Below are 17,341 nucleotides of genomic sequence, written 5' to 3'. Positions count from 1 at the left end.
ATAGCATTTTGTTCCTTGGGCTGCTTCCTTCTGTCCTTGCACTCTCTGAGATCCTCTCTGCTCTACTTTGCAGGAAGAATGCGGTTGAAATGGAACTGGCCAAGTGCAAGATTGATATGATGTCTTTGAACAGTCAGCTCTTGGATGCCATACAGCAGAAGCTTAATCTTTCGCAGCAGCTTGAGGCGTGGCAGGTAAGAGAGGGGTACACCCCTCCCCTTATTCCTCAGCCGCAACGGCTACTGATGCCTTGGTTCAACACCCGACAGATCATTCTCCACAAAGCCAAGAATCTGGGATTTATTGAGCCTTTTAAGTACAGCGAGTATTCATGTGCGTTTCCTGGCCTTGATCTTCCTCAGGTAGAATTCTAGCTCGTTGCCTTCCAAAATGTAGGCATCTGCTCGGCCACCCTGTCCACCCTGAAGGCCAATGCAAGCAAGTAACTTTCCCTGCTGGAACTGCTTCTCCAGAAGGCTATTTATCTAGGCGTTCCTTGGAAATGCTTTTGAGCAGGGGTAGTCAAACTGCGGCCCTCCAGATGTCCATGGACTACAATTCCCAGGAGCCCCCTGCCAGCGAATGCTGGCAGGGGGCTCCTGGGAATTGTAGTCCATGGACATCTGGAGGGCCGCAGTTTGACTACCCCTGCTTTTGAGTGTCTTTTAGACAGAAGTTTTCCTTAAGGAAGTGTAAAAACGACAACGACGATATAAAGCACTTAAAAAATTATCACAAAATTGAGCCCAATCAATGGTCTCCAAAGATTATCACCCTAACATAATTAGCAAAATTAAACGTAAATTTTTGAAACAGTCCTGCCTATTTCCTGTGGTCCAAAGGCAGTTCATATTCATATTATTAAAGATTTCAAAATGAGATAATTAAAGAATTATAGCACAATAAACATAAAACTTGCATCGCAACCTTCTTCAAACAGTACCATAGCAACATTAGTGACAATTGGCTGCCCTGGTCTGAATACAATCAAGAGATCATTGCTGTTTTTTGCAAGGAGATTTACAAACTTTTGACCCCAGAATGGTTTTGGGTATGTTTTGACTTTGTAGTATGCAATGTAGAATATGGCTCATTTTAATGAGGGACCCTAGGCAGGGAGGGCCAAACTGTGTCTCTCCAGATGTCCATAGACTACAATTCTCATGATCCATTACAGGAGCTCATGGGAATTATAGTCCATGAACCTCTGGAGAGCAGCAGTTTGACCACCTCTGCCCTAGAGAATGTGGCCATTTTACTCTGAATGATCTGGTGGGCCTGGATTAAATGTGAGATGGCTAGAAGATCTCTATTAGACATCCCTCCCTCAGCAACCTCGGGACCCTAACAAGCAAACTGTTGAGAAAAGAAGACTAGACTGTTTATGATGGGTGGAAGCTACGTTTAGCGGAGACAAAGCCGACAGTGATTTTAATGTGGTCTAGTACAGAACATACATGCTGACATTTCGGGCCTGGTTCTCTCATGGAAGCAGGTTGCTTGATTTCTCTACACTTGATAGCTGGCAGCTCAGTTTGGGAAAGGACTCCACTGTTGGGAAAAGCCTTACCTTTGAGGTGACAGAAGGTAATACAAATATATCACACCCACAGTGGCAGATTTGACATAGCCTATTTGTACATGCACACTCACCTCCTGATGATGTTGGGTTTCTCAAGCGATCAACATCTGTGTGTGAAAACAGGGCTGCACTTACCTGTAACTGCTGTTCATCGAGTAGTCTTCTGTGCAGTCGCGCAACCCTCCCTCCTTTCCCACTGTGGGCCGCTGATGATAGATTGTCTTATCCGTTCTGGCATGAGGAGGAGAACTGAGGAGAGAGTTCTAACCCCTCCCACATCACATGAGTTTGGGTGGGAAAGTCACCCTCTGTGAGGGGAGGGGTGAGCACTCTCTGGAGCTTCTAGAAACTTTGCTAAGCATGCTAGCTCTTTCTCCATGGCAGGCCTGCAAGGACCCATGTGGGACTGCGCAAAAAAACATGAAGAAGAACCAGGCCTTATTTCCCACCCCTACCCCACCCCACTGCACCCTTCATGCATAAACCCAGCAGAAACCTTTCCTCGGTCGACCTTTTTTCTCCTGTTTTCAACTTCTCTGTGTTCTCGTTTTTTTTCTCTTCTCTCCTCTGCTTACAGTTTGCTTCCTCAGGGCTTTTTACTATATGGCTCCTTTGGTTTCTGATCTAGTGGCCTTTCTCAGTTCCCGTAACAACAGCTTTAGTCGTACACCCCTCCTGCCTTTAAGGTGAGCTCCTACCCTCTGTCACACCCACCTTCTCCTCTCCCCATCCCATCCCATCCCAGTTCGGTGTCGCTTCATCTTCTCAGGGAAGGAATGAAAGCATATATGGACTCCCACACATCCACTTCTGTTGATCCTCTATAATCTCTCTCTCCATCTTTCACAGTCATGCCACATTTTAACAATATAACGTTTTTGAATTTAACAGTCTGTCTCCTTGTGCCTCTTTTTTTTTTAAGCATGCTTTCCTCTCTCGAGTACTTAATTGTAATAGTCTTGTTATAGCATTTCAAAACTGAATATCGGAGCCCATGGTTGTGTGGCGGAGCATGTGTTTTGCATAGTAATCCCTGATAACTTCAGTTAAAGCGATCTTGAGGACTAGCAAGGAGGAAAACTCTTCTAGATTCTAGAAGGTCATTAACAGAATAGACACTGTTTCAGTATGAGATGAAGGGGGTCACTAGAACCAGTTTTGCCTACATAAAAATTAACAGTTAAGGGAAACTTCCCTTTCCACAACGGCTCTGTATAAGACTGTTCACATTGCATTAGCAGTGACAAGATGTATGAGAATTTGTTTTGCTTTGCCATTCAGCTGGCATAACGCTATTTTTACTGATGTGCGGAAATGCCCCTAGTTTTTCTCTCTCTCCTTCCTCTTTTGTTTTATCAACTTAGTGCCAAAATCTCCTCTCCCTCCTTTGTTTGGGTGGGGCTGGAGCAGTGTGAGTGCTAGGTAGGTGGGAAAGCTCGGAGGGAGTATTGAATGTTAGCCTGTTATTACTTGCAAGTGCATTGCTTTCATTTCTTTTTAACTTATAACAGTTGAGATGTAGCAGTTCTAGGTGAGGCCAGTAAGAAAGTAGGAGAAATGGGGTGAGGGCGGTTTGCAGAGGGCTTCCCTGTGAGAGAGCTAAGGAACAATGCAATGAAGAGTCCTGAGGCTTTTGGGGCAGATGAGAAGAAAGAAGAAGAAAAAGAGTTGGTTCCTATATGCTGCTTTTCTCCACCAGAAGTAATCTCAAAGCGGCTTCTAATCGCCTTCCCTTTCCTCTCCCCGCAACAGACACCCTGTGAGGTAGGTGAGGCTGAGAGAGCTCTGAGAGAACTGCTCTGCAAGAACAGCTCTTACAGGACTGTGACTAGCCCATGGTCACCCAACTAACTGCATGTGGAGGAGGAGTGGGGAATCACCTGGAGGCTGGCATCCCTACATGACGGGGGTGGAGGGCATAGTGCTATGGTATAAATGGCCTTGCCCTGTAGCTGGCCTTCAGGATCTTTTTTGAATGCATCGACTAAGAGCATCTTGGCTGGAGTTCATGTTGTGTAAACCAACTCTTGGGAGTGGATCTTGCCATCCTAATAAGTAGGTCTATGAGCCCCTTAATGCTGTTTGCCTGATGACAATCGTTGGTGTAGGAAGAAAAACAATTATGCTAGTTGTTATCTGGAGAGAGTTACTGGACTGGTTTCCATGTTTTGTAAACGTGGAAGTTCTCTGTAACTTAAGGAGCTCCTCCATGGTTATTACAGAAAGGGGGAAAACATGGGAATTGTGGGGCTAGAGTTTAAAATTTTAGTTGGGATGATGGAAAAACTTTCCAAGTGTGCTTGAAGGTTAATTAGTGATTGAAATTTTCCCAGGGACCAGGGTTTCAGGAGAAAGCGGTTACACTCAGCTGTGTTTCCATTATCCTAGCCTCAGTGCTGGCAATGAAGAAGCCTTAAATTGCACGTAAAAGCAATTATATATATAACCAAGGAGGAGATGTGAGTAGGAGAAACCCTGTGTCCTACCACTAGATCAATACCACTCAACCAAGGTCTGGCTGGTTAAAGGTAAAGGTCTCCCCTGTGCAAGCACCGAGTCATGTCTGACCCTTGGGGTGGCGCCCTCTAGTGTTTTCTTGGAAGACTCAATACAGGGTGGTTTGCCAGTACCTTCCCCAGTCACTACCGTTTTACTCCCCCCATCAAGCTGGGTGCTCATTTGACCGACCTCGGAAGGATGGAAGGCTGAGTCAACCTTGAGCCGGCTACTGGGATTGAACTCCCAGCCTCATGGTCAGAGCTTCAGACAGCATGTCGGCTGCCTTACCACCCTGAGCCACAAGAGGCTATATTCTGGATGGTTATTGTGCATCAAAATATGAAAATCACCCCTCTACCCCTCTTCCTATTAACAACTTCTCCTGTCACTAGATCCCCATGTCAAATTTTGCCTCTCAGCAAACAAGGCCTTCTGCATTCCTCAGAGTAGTTGCATTGATTTCTCAACACTTTAGAACGGAATCGATCTTCCCCAAATGTTCTCCAACGACATAAAATGCCTACATGGTGAGGAGTTGTTCATTTCGTTGGAAGACCTGGGCAGCAGTCCACAAAAGCTTATGGTGACATAAAAAGGAATATATATATATATATATATATATATATATATATATATATATATATATATATATATATATATATATATATATATATATATATATTTTTTCACTCAACAGTCTCAAAAGCAACCTCTGCCAATAGGTAGCAACAGCTTTAAGAGAAAAGTGATGGCGAACCGATAACCCATTACAGATATTAGGTGGCTGCTCTCTAGGGTCAGTTCCCTGGTTGTATCAGTTTAGAGATGATGCCAGTACTGTGTTAAGAGTAGACAGGATCTCTACATACTGAAATGTGATGATGATGTCATCCGTTCAGTCGTGTCCGACCCTCGGCGATTCTATAGGAAAGTCTTTGCCATGCGTCCCTGTCTCTGACCGCTTCTTTTAAGTTGGTTCATGGTCATCCCTGTATTGGCTTTGATCATGTTGAGCCAGCGGATCCTTTGGCGACCACTTTTCCTTTTGCCGCTGACCATGCCGAGCATTAATGATTTTTCTAGCGAGTTTGATCGCATGATGTGTCCAAAGTAAGTGAGCTTCAGCCATAATATCTTCCCTTCTAATGACATAGTTGCTTTGTTCCTCTCTGAAACTATCTTGTTGGTTACTTTGGCTGTCCATGGTATTTGCAGCATTTGTCTCCAACATTTCCATACTGAAATGTATTTATAGATATAATGTTACTGGAGCATCCATTATTGCGAAAATCAGACTGTGCATGGGGTGAAGGACCCGGGGGTCCTGAGAACCAACCGTATCTACAACAAAGAGTCTGTGGCGTTTCTAGACAGCTGTGGCCTTTGTGGTTTTTTGTTGGTGCTGTGGTGGTTCCATCTGTCTGTCCATATTCCCATTGTGGACTGGTTTTCTGGTTTGTTGGTTGGTTGGTTTCAGGATGTGGTTTATTTCATGCATTCGCTGAAGCATTGTGGTGTTTCAGCGGCCTCAAGGGGCTAAGAAGTCCCATTATGAGTCCATCCCTTGTCTACTCCCATCTGAGAGTCGAACCTGGTTTCCGTCTCTCGCCCTTTTTGGTTGCCTCTTTCCCCGTGTTTGAAGATTCTCGCTCGGTGGCCGCCCCACAAGTTTTGAATTCCTTTCCCTGATTTGCATCGGCACACGGTTCACAGCAATTTGTTTCCTTCGATTACATGCTGGCAGGGTAGCTGCATGCTTGGCAAAATGTATTTGCAAACGGGCATGTGAGAGCCTGCTCTTTCGTGTGACCGAAGGGGTAGTAATAGGTGTTGAGCCTTCGAAGGGGGCTGAACGTTTGTTTCAGCACAGGCACCCTCCAACACCGAAACGCTGTCATGCAATTTTTTTTTTAATTGACATTCAAACCTTCTGTTTTGGGAAGGGTTTGGGCAGCAGTTCATGAGATGGGAAAAAAACCTGCTCACATTTTGAGCAAAAGGCTGTCTTGCCAATTCTTTCTGGAATAGAAGAAGAAGAGTCTCAAAGCGGTTTCCAATCGCCTTCCCTTTCCTCTCCCCACAACTGACACCCTGTGAGGTGGGTGAGGCTGAGAGAGCCCTGATATTACTGTTTGGTCAGAACAGGAGGAAAGACCTGGGGAAGAGGTGATTCTAGGACCGAATTACCAGTCCCTTCCTCTAGTTCAGCGGTCCCCAACCTTCTTGTAGTTGGGGACCGCCTCCGAGGGTGGGAGAGAGCCGGCGGCCCAGCCACAGCAGCTGCACGTAAACGTGCATATGCGTTTTCGCCACTAGGTGGCGCTAACATACATGCGCAGAACAGCCGCATGTGCGCGTGTTTGCCAGCAGGGGGCGCAAACACGCATGCGCGGCGGCTCCGCACATGCACGTTTGCGTCGCTGGCGTGCCAGCGGCCGCACCTGCCTCTTCCCCCCTCTCGCTGTGGGAGGAGGGGAAGGCAGGCGTGGCCGCTGTGGCCCGGTACCATGGCCTTAACGGCCCGGTACCGGGCCGCAGACCGGGGGTTGGAGACCTCTGCTCTAGTTAATAGCGGAGTTGCACCAACTTTCCAATCTGTCACCAAGCATCCATTTAATCTTTTGAAATTCCACCCATTTCTCTCTCCCCCTCATTTTGCATTTTAAAACAAGAACTTTGCAGAGGCAGAACGTTGTTTTGACAACTGAGTGTTTTCATCTTCCTCTGTTTCTCAGAATTCTTGCAGAGGGTTTTTTTGTTCATCTGCTTTTCAGTGATATTTTCTTAAATTTAAACCCTGTTTATTAACAAACTTTTTTCTTTGGAAGCTTGTGGGGTGACCAGTCCCAGTTGTGAGGATGAGATGGTGGGGAGAACAATGTAAGCTGCTTTGCGTTCCCACTTGGGAGAAAAGCAGGGTGTAAATGAAGCGAATACATCCCATGTCGGTTAAAACTGTGGCAGAAGAGCAGAACGTGTAAGATATACTGCAGTATTCGCACAGATGTTAATCTGTAGGTTTCTTGGCTACTTCTCTGTTTTACTCTTTAAATATTCTTTGGTGAAACAAAACAACTTTCTTTCTACCTCTTTCGAGCTTCATGCCCAATGGTGTAAATCAGGAACTGGTAATGCAAATTAATTTTATAGAGTCACAATACACCACTTCTAAAATTCATTACATGGTATTGTCTCTTCTGCAAAGTATCTGAATTGCCCATTGCTGTGCCTCTTCTCCATCCTTCATCCCAGTTTTTTTAGTGGACACTCAGTTTTCTAGGTCATGTGTAGATTTCAGTAGCTGATTTCCTTGCCCCTTTCCAACATTAGGTAGTAGGTAGCTCTATGCAGAGCTACCTTGGAAGTTGATCCGGAAGCTTCAGCTGGTCCAGAATGCAGCTTTGAGGGTCCTTGCTGGGACCCAGCAGAAAGCCTAAAAACAACCTGTGCTCTTCCAGCTGTTCTAGCTTCAGATTAGGCCCAAATTAGAGTCAAGTTTTGAGTTCTTACCCTCAAAGTCCTAAATCATCTGAGACCTTCATACCTTTGGAACTGCCTCTCCCTCTGTGTCCCTCAAAGACTGTTCAGGGCCCGTTCTGCACATGTTGGATAATGCACTTTCAATGCACTTTAGAAGTAGATTTTCCTGTTCCTCACAGGAAAATCCAGCTGCAAAACCACATTGAAAGTATATTATCTAACGTTTGCAGAAAAGACCAAGGTCTAGTGACCAAAACGTGCTCAAGATCCCTGGTCCCAAGACAACTAAACAGGCCTGGCGGAATACTCTGCCAAATGAGATCAGAGACCTGCAGGATCTCAGACAGGTCCCTCCGGGCTCACAAGGCAGAGCCGTTCTGCCAGGCCTATGGTTGAGGCCTGACATGGGACATCTGAACCTGCTGACTTCTCTGCCTGCACCTGCCAAGATACACATACCTCTAGTGAGGATTATGCTATTATGACCTTCCTGTCCCCATACAATAGACAGATTTTTATGGGCAATATTAATATTTTAATCTTACGATGCTTAAAATCTTAATTTAATCAGATTTTAATAATTTTCCTTTATGGGATTTTACTTGTGATCTGCCCCGAGTCTATTGAGACAGGACAGAATAAAAGCTCAAATATAAATAAACCACCCCCACCCCCTTACCTTTATTTTTTCCCCGGCCTCTCGAATGCTGTTTCCATGGAACCAACCTCCACAAAGTTACTGGGAGCGCTATCAGGGAGGGAGTATAATGTTTAAGGAAACAATGGGGTTGATGTGGCTAGTTCTAGGGTACCAACTTGCAGGTAGGGACTGGAATTCTCCAGGAATTACAGCTAATCTCCAGTCTACAAAGATCTGTTTGACAGTTCCCACAAAGAGGGTGGTGACGTGGCCGGCATCAGCCTTCCCCTTTGGGACTCCCACTCTATGGTATGCTGCCCCCAAGGAGGCATGGGATGCCCCGTCATCCGAGATCTTTCTTTAAGCGGTGCTGCAAGGCCTGTTTGTTTGCTAAGGCTTTGGATGGGCTGTGAACAGACGGCGTATTTTAGGGAGGTTGAGGGTGCTGTGTCCGTTTTGCTGAAAGGAAATTGGAGGCAAGATAGTGACATAGATAAAGAAGGCCCTGCCGGAACAGACTAAACAACGATCCGATTCAGCACTCCATTTCTTGCCAGCTGCCTCCAGGAAGCCCGAAAGCAGAGCCCTCCTCGTAGTCTCTTTGTATCTGGTATTCACAGATATACTGCCTCTGCGCATGGAAGTTCTGTTCAACAACCAGTGTGGTGTAGCGGTCAGAGTGTCAGAGCAGGATACGGGAGATCCAAATTTAGACCCTACCACACTCTGTAGGGTTGCCAGCCTCCAGGTGGTGGCTGGAGACGTCCCGCTGTTACAACTGACCTCCAGGTGACAGAGTTCAGTTCACCTGGAAAAAATAGTCACAGTGGAAGGTGGAGTCTACGGCAATATACTCTTCTGATATCCCTCCTCTCCCCAAACCCCACCCCCCAAAAATCTCCTGATATTTCCGAGCCTGGAGCTTGGCCGCTCTACAGGGTAGCATGCTGGGTGACCTTGGGACATTCCTCACAGGGTTGGTGGGCCCTGCAGCTTAAGTGGCAGCCATGGCTTCCATCTGTCGCAGTCCGTATCACTGCACCTTCTCCCCCTTCCCCATGAAGTTCTTTCCATGGCACCCCGGCAGCCCTTTTCTTCCTGACTCCCCGCCCCTCCTCTCCTTAACGGCCTCCCTTCTTCCCGCCACAGGATGACATGCAGAGGGTCATTGACCAGCAGCTGATGGACAAACACCCCAAGGAATGGAGCCAGCCCACTTACTCCTTCTCCGGTGGTCCGGGAGCCAAGCGTCGCAGCAGAGCCTCTCCCTTGCTGAGGCCGGAGCAGCAGGGGACCGAGCCCATCGGGGCAGAAGGGAGTCGCCTCTTTTCTTTTTTCAAGAAAAATTAGCTGGAAGAGAGCAAGCACTTTCCTGTTCTTCTTTTCTTTTCTTTTTTACTTTTTTTTTGGGGGGGGTTGGGAAGAGAGGCGAAGGAAGCTGGGGAGAAGCGAGCGAACCCGCGACGGGATGGTCCCAAAATTCTGATCAAAGACAAAAACTGCCAAAGGGCAAAGGAGTTAAACTCTTGAACTCTGCACTATTCGCAACCCACCGTGGTCTGAACTCAATGTTTACATGATGTCATAGTAAAATTGCAGATCTACAGCGTGATAGCAATGGAAAGGAGCTTTTTTCCCCCCCTATACCTTAAGCAACACGAGAAAGCAAGTGCAAAACCTCCAGGGTCTATTGCTAGGGCCACCCTGTTTCTGCTGTGTTCATTCCAGGTGTCTTAAAGTCGCTTCTGCCAGAGGGAGAATTCGAAAGGAGCCAGCTCAAGGGGTATGTTAGGAAGGAGGGGGGAAATGGTGGTCATAGAATCATAGAGTTGGAAGGGGCCAGACAGGCTGTCTAGTCCAACCCCCTGCTCAATGCAGGATCAGCCCAAAGCATCCTAAAGCATCCAAGAAAAGTGTGTATCCAACCTTTGCTTGAAGACTGCCAGTGAGGGGGAGCTCACCACCTCCTCAGGCAGCCTATTCCACTGCTGATCAAGGCAGTGCTGAATCAAAGAGGTTTGGGTTCTTATCAAACCAGATTCCAATGCCTTCAGTGGTGTGGCCTGTCTGTCCTTATCCAAGTAGAGAAGCATGACAAGTCTTGGTGAGAAGTCATAGGAGTTTGGGTCGGGCACATGAGAAGCTAATTCATATGTGCAACTGGTACCAAGAGGCACAGCCCTGGGGTTCATGGCTATTTTACAGGAAGTTGAATCTCATGGAGGGGGATTGTCTTGGAATGAGTATACACTTTAAAAAGAACCCATCAGGGCCAATTCTGCACATGTTAGATAATGCACTTTAGAAGATTTTCCTGTTCTGCACAGGAAAATTCAGCTGTAAAAGCACATTGAAAGTGCATTATCCAATCTGTGTGGAATGAATGGTACCGTGAATCTCATTTTCCTTTCTTTCTTCCTCCCTCCCTTGCATGGTTTTAGGGGTATGTGCGCAATCTTTAAACAGCTGAAAGCCTGTAATCCCCAAACCTGATCCTCATAGTTTTAAAAACTGTAATTCCCAGCAGGAGAGCAGGAAGCATTCTATACAAGCATGGCTGCTTATGCGTTTGAGAGTTGGTTCAAAAAGTTTTGTGAGTCTTTGAGAGCCCCAGGAACATGACACAAGGTTGTCCTTAAGCAAAGTCACATGGCTTGTTGACGTCTAATCCTTAATCTACCTTCTGCTGTTGTTTTCCTGGGCGTAGGGGAAAGGGGGGTGGCTGACTGCAGAACGGAAGCAGAAGGAGAGTGACATCTTCTTAGAGGGTCAGGTTGCAGTCTGCTTCTACTACCCCCTCAGAAATAACAGGTCTTCAAAAACGTCTTTGTTAGTTAAGAGATTGTTAGCTGGTCTTCCAAGAAGGTGGATTAGGGGCTGTGGCAGTTCTGGTTCAACTGAGATAGACAACTTCTTAGTGGGAATTGGAGTTGAACAACTTCAGACTACCAGGAAGGGCTTCTACGACTGTGAATGTTCCTTCTTACAAAGAAATGCCCTGTATATGTTAGAGAAAAAACAACGCTTGCGTGTCAGAGAAGGCTAGGCTGGAGCCCTTTTAATTTTGTGCTGGATTGTACGTGGGGGCAGCCGACCCATGTGACCCTGACTGCCGTGTGAAGTGGTTCAGCCCAAATGGAGGTTTACAACTTCAGTGAGAACAAGCCAGTTGTCATTTATGGGGAACTTGATTTGCTTGCCTCTGCACCCAGCCCTCTCTTCAGTCAGCCAAACAGTGCAAGTTGCATAGTCCTTGGACAGTCACCTTGTGGTCCCTGCTCTCTGCTGTGCCAATCAGTCTGACGCACCCTGTTGTTGCGTTTAGCAGGGCCCCCCAATCTATTGGACTCCTGAATTTGAAATCTGTCTTGCAACTCTTGAGTAGGGCACAGAAGTGCTGGATGGGATAGATGGTAGGGAGCTTGCTATCTTTAATAGAGCAGAGAGAAGATCCCTGTATTCTAGTACCTCCTGTTATCAAGGGCCTAGTCCTCTGTAATCCTATGGAATTAAGTAACAAGGGCTGTCTTAACACTGAGCAATTCTGCATCTATTTTAGCCAATTCTACACATACCCCTCCTTCCTTATGTGACACCTGCAGGTGTTTCTGAAGCAGCCCCCCCCCCCACTAGCCTGTGTCCCCCTCTGCTCTTTTTTGCTGGCCCCACTCCTAGTGAAACACAAAACGGTGAAGGAGCACGGTTACAGACGGAGGAACACGCTTTCCATTAACAAATGGAAATCGGTAGCTGAAGGTCTCTTCTGCAGTGTAGGGAAATGATGCCTTGTATAACCCTAGGCTTCCTTTTCTGAACTCAGCACATGCAGGCGTATGCATGTACACCTGGCATGCACACCTGCCTTGTTGTTATTGTTGTTTTCAGACATAGGGTTGCCAACATCCAGGTGGGGCCTAGAGACCTCTCAGCATTATAATTGATCTCTGGACTACAGAAATCTGTTCCCCTGGAGAAAATGACTGCTTTGGAGGGGGGACTCTGGTGTTATATGGCTCCCCCTCCCCAAGCCATGCTTTTCCCATTCAGGAGCTGGTGATGTTATAGCCAGCTGCTCCCTAACCAGAGTTGCCAGCTCTGGGTTGGGAAATACCTGGGGATTTTGGGGGTGGAGCCAGGAGTGGGCGGGATTTGGGGCAGGGAGCGACCTCAAGTTGAGTCGAATGCTATGGAGTCCCCCCTCCAAAGCATCCCTTTTCTCCAGGGGAACTGATCTCTGTCACCTGGAGGTGAGCTATAATTCCAGGGGATCCCCAGGTCCCACCTGGGGACTGGCAACCCTAAGACCATAACACATCCTTCTGCAGTACAAAAGGGGGAAAAAGCTTTTTTTCAATTTATCCCTCACCAACAAGGGGAAAAAACACTAAAGGCAATCATACCTGTATTCTTGTGCTGTTAGTAACCTTGCAGCAGTGCCCAAAGATCCCCCAAGCAGGGGAACTAAAATTGTGAACATTTGTGAACAAATAAAATTGTGAACAAATTGTCTTTCAGGGGGTATAGCAATAAGAATTCAGGCATGTAACTGTTCAGGGTTCGGGGGTTCGCAAAGGTCTAGTTGCCGGTGTAATTAGGAATGTATTACCGAGTTTTAAAAAAACCCACAAAGAGCAAGGGGTTCTTGTGCTAGATGGGCCATTGGGGCTATCATAAGGGGACGCCACAAGCCATCCCTGGGCTGAAGTTAATATTGTGCGCATTGGGTGAGCACTTTATGCACGTCAGCTCTGTAGTAAAGGCACAGTTGAGAAGACTGGGCTTCAAGAGGATAAAGCAAAAATGGTAAGGAGAGAGAAGAAGTCCAAAACTCTAAGCAACAAAAGGATTTCCTAGCTTGCTTGCTGTTCTTTTTCAACCCAGGCTGAAGAGCCGTGCAAATCTTTAAATGCAAAAGGTGGGAAATCATGGGATGGTCGCCTGCCACACTCCTGCAGGTTCCTCAGTTGCCCTGTCAGACAGCAGCTCATGGCCTTCAAAAAAACAATCCTGTAATAGTATTACATTACTCAGTGTGGGAAGAAAGGTTGTTTTCTAAATTTAGCTGTCCTCTAGACTGGGGCGGGCAAACTGTGGCCCTCCAGATGTCCATGGACTACAATTCCCATGAGCCCCTGCCAGCAAATGCTGGCAGGGGCTCATGGGAATTGTAGTCCATGGACATCTGGAGGCCCACAGTTCGACCACCCCTGCTCAAGAACATCTGAACTTGGGTTACCAAACTCCAGGTTGGGCCTGGAGATCTCCCAGGATTAAAACTGGCTTCTAGATTATAGCAATCAGTTCCATGGGGAAATGGCTGCTTAAGATGGGCTGTATGTTATTCTAGTTCTCTGGAATCTTCCACCCCTCCAACCCGTCCTGTCCCCAGGCTCCATCACTAAATCATGAGGAATTTCCCAGCCTAGAACTGGTGAGAGTTGATATCATGCCTACTGGACATTTAGCCGCTGTACCAAAATGTAGAACAGGATCCAGGCAGAGGCAAAATAATTTTTTAAGCTTTCTGACAGTCCCTTATGAAATCATATTCAGGGGGATCTATAAAAATATGCAGTTTTTAGTAAGCCTCAGATAAAGCCTCAAGTAAAACATTGTCTGCAAATATTTTTTGAAACACTACAATGTCATCTGAATTGAACACTTTTTTTTTAAAAAAAAAAGGGTGACTATAGAAATTACAATCACTGATTCAGGAAGTCTGCATTCAGCATGCAGGAAGACCCTTCAGTAGTTTTACCTTCATCTTGTAGTTCGTTTGGGCTTGGACTACAGCGATTTCTGTTTGATAATAAGAGTAATGCCAGTGAATGGTTTGCTTGTGTTTCAAGCATTAAGGCTAGTGGCAACTGTGATCTCTGAAATCTTGCGTTAGATTCAGATCACACGGGAAATTTGTCGCTTTGTTTTGTTAAAAGTGCATTTTTAGCGTGCGGCTTGATCCTCCTGGGGCTTTTTCCTAAGGCTGACTGCATCTCATAGAGTCTCACAAAGTTTTAAAAAAATGAGTCAGCATTTCACTGACTTCCAGTGTTTCAAGGAAATTTTGGCCTCTTCGGCTCTGCCTGAGTCCCCTTCTTCCGTGTTTGGTGCATGCCAAGAGGAGAGCAGAGAGAGGAAGATTTAAGAGGCACAAGAAACATCCTGCCAGAATGTACAGTGGTCAATTCAGACTGTGGATGAGCGCTCCTATGCAACACAACCCGTAACCCTATGCATGCTCGCTTGGGATGAAGTCACGTTGAACTCTGGGTCTTACTTTTGTGTAAACATGGGTGGGGTCCAATTGTACACCATGGCGGTATGACAACTTAGTTGCTGTAAGGTCATCCCACGTTTAGGCCACCAGGCTGGTACAAATCCAGCCACCAGCCCCAGCTTTGGGGGAAAGAAAGGAAAGGAAAGCAATAACAAGGAGAAGCTGGCCTCTTCTGAGCAAGCCAGCTGCATGTCTTGTTTCCTGCCATTGCAGAGCAGCCCCTCCGTGCAGGTTTCTAGCAAGGCCCACTCGCACCAGCGCACTGTGATTTTAATGAACCATAGCCAGGGGTGGGTTTTTGGTGACAAGATTTGAGTGGGGCCTGCCACCTGGTCTGTATTATGAATTCTGATGGGGAGGGGGGTGTCAGCTGAGCAAATGACACGGGCTTGTCTTCCCCTTTTTCATGCATTCTGAAAGCTCAACCGGTTGTCGGGAGGTCGGGAGACATTCTCCCCAAAGGAGGTCCTTAAAAAAACAATTGCACAAAAAGTCTTAACAGACTTTGGAAACGTCCATTATTGCGCTTAGACAATGATGCCATCTTTTACCCCCTTAATAGAGGCTGGCTACATCTTACTTTCGGGACCGGAAGAGAAGCCAGGGCTTACTAAGCTCTGCTAGCAGAAAATTTTGAAACAAGCCGAGCAGGCGGGAGCAAAGATGGGGTTCAGGAGATGCTGCTCCTCTGTGGCCGTCCCTGGTCTTATGATGCTTGTCTCTGTACTTGGCAACTGGTCTTCTCTGGGGGGATGGGAGGGAGAGGAGCAGGAGAAATTCACCATTCTGCTGGGAGAATAGCAGCCAGCAAGTCCTGCTTCCCTGTGTTCACCTGTCACCCCTTTCCACCTGCCTCTGCCTCCTTTAGAGTTCCTGGCAGGGAGAGATGGGCAACCTGGACCCACGGCAAGTGGAATGTGTAGCCAGAATCTAGCCATCTTGTGTTGGACACAGGGGCCAAAAGTAAGTCCTGGTTGGAGTAGGTGAGGTTCACATCAGCAATAGTCGGGGGGGGGGAGGGTTGGTCTAGCACTGCCGCAGTTTAGAACGGAGGTGGACGCATTGCCTGCTCCCCTGCTCCATGGGGAAAAAATTCTGCACAAGTAAAATAAGCATTGCAGGGAGAAAGCCATGTTGGTACTCCTCCCCTGCACTGCTAGCTTTCTATGTTGCAGGAATTCAACCACTGGACCCCTCTGCCTGCAGTGGTACAGCCTAGGAATGTGCTTTGTGTCTTATTTGCTGAATGAACGTAGAACACAGGCAAAGAGAGGACTGGAATAGAGTTGATTTTCCCTGAAAATGGCAGGCTCTAGGGACAATTTGCACCTCCAAAGAAGATCAAGTTGTCCCTCAGCCCCAGATATGCTTTTACCGCAAAGGGAGATGTGCCTGGGAGCTGTGTCAACAGGTCCCTTGAGGACCGAGTGTAAAAAAGAAAGAAAAAGCACACCGCAGGGATGAACAGACAGAATGTATCTATGTATGTATCTATGTACATACCACACAGTGCAGTAATTTTTGTATGTAGCAGTAATGTAAATAAATATATGGTTTTTATAAAATATTCTATAAAGGCATATTTTAGTAGAAAACACTGCTCTACTGCTTCTTTTGTAAATAGTTCTCGTCCAAATAAAAAGAGTCCTTTCTATGGGTTTTGTGGTCGTGAATCGCTCACTGGGATGGGAGGGGTGGCCTGACCAACCCGCCCCAACCCTACTCATTGCAGGATCAGCCTAGCAGGGGTGGCCAGACTGCGGCTCTCTAAGTATCCATGGGCTACCATTCCCATGAGCAGGGACTTATGGGAATTGTAGTCCATGGACGTCTGGAGAGTCACAATTGGGCCACCCCTCATTCAAACTGATTGAATCGATCTGCCCAACATGCTTAAAATATCCCTGATAAACGTTTGTTCAGCTGCTGCTTGAAAACTACCAGCAAGTCACTACTTCCCTCAGCAGCTGATTCTACCGCTGAACTACCTTTTTTAACAGAAATGTTCTGGTGTAAACCGTAATAAATATACATGCATCCTTATATCTAGCAGATATCTTTCCACCTGTAGTTTAAAGCCATGACTGCGGGTCCTCTCCTCTGCTGCCAACAGGAACCGTTTCCTGCCCTCCTCCAAGTGACAACCTTTTGGATACTTCAAGAGAGCCATCCTGTCCTTAACCTCCCGTTCTCCAGGATGAACATTCCCACATCCTGCAGCTTTTCATCATTCTCTTCTGCACTGGCCCCCTCCTGTTCACATCCTTGCTGAAGTGAGGCTTCCAGAATTCCGCAGGGCTATAACAGTAGATATATGGCGATAGTACAGATGGTTGAGTTTGTGAAGATGGAACTCTTGAGAGAGAATAAAACAGGAGTAAAAGTCAACCGAAACCATCCTCATCTTTCAGTCTGAAGGCCACTTATACTTTTCACCGGAGGATAAAAAGATCAGTATTCCAGATTAACATAAACCCAGCTGCATCTTCTGCCAGTTATGCAATTAAGCCACGTTTTAGCTCATTTATTCTGCTTGTGCTAATGAAAAGGCACTTCACAGGGCTCTGAGGCATTTCCTCCTGGAAATCTCATTCAGCAACTCTTCTGCTTTTTGAGATTGCCTCAGCCTTTGCGTATCTTCTCAATGAGGAGTTGGGGATTTAGGAGTCCTGAGTTTGCTTGGGGTTATATCGGTTTGAACGATCGACAGACCAGGCTTCTTCTACCTCTCATTGCAGACAGTCCATGAATAAATTACATCATTCCTGTCACACTGCAGGGCCTTCTTTTCACTCCACTGGTATCAGGACCCTCTCCATCGACTCCAAGTCAGACTCCTCACCTTGAGGAGCCAAGGCTGCTG

At 46.7% G+C, this 17,341-nt stretch overlaps 1 protein-coding gene across 2 annotated transcripts in view; it reads left to right on the top strand.

Annotated features, from left to right (window-relative positions):
* The window catches only part of BICDL1 (BICD family like cargo adaptor 1), a 65,238-nt gene extending 49,165 nt beyond the window's left edge, over positions 1-16,073 (top strand). The window contains exons 9-11 of one of the 2 annotated variants that reach the window (XR_013226423.1): positions 74-194; positions 2,160-2,268; positions 9,351-9,477. Coding sequence is in view for 1 of the 2 variants with exons in the window: in XM_077309370.1 (XP_077165485.1) it covers positions 74-194; positions 9,351-9,551 (322 nt within the window). In the remaining variant the exon portion in view is untranslated. Of the gene's footprint in view, positions 1-73; positions 195-2,159; positions 2,269-9,350 lie in introns of both variants that reach the window. The other variant, XM_077309370.1, reaches the window with a different exon arrangement.
* The last annotated feature ends 1,268 nt before the right edge of the window (positions 16,074-17,341 follow it).

The sequence above is a fragment of the Paroedura picta genome, chromosome 13 (assembly GCF_049243985.1).
Source record: "Paroedura picta isolate Pp20150507F chromosome 13, Ppicta_v3.0, whole genome shotgun sequence".
Taxonomy (NCBI): Eukaryota; Metazoa; Chordata; class Lepidosauria; order Squamata; family Gekkonidae; genus Paroedura; species Paroedura picta.
The sequence above is the reverse complement of the archived record's forward strand: the minus strand, read 5'-3'. Positions and strand labels throughout refer to the sequence as shown.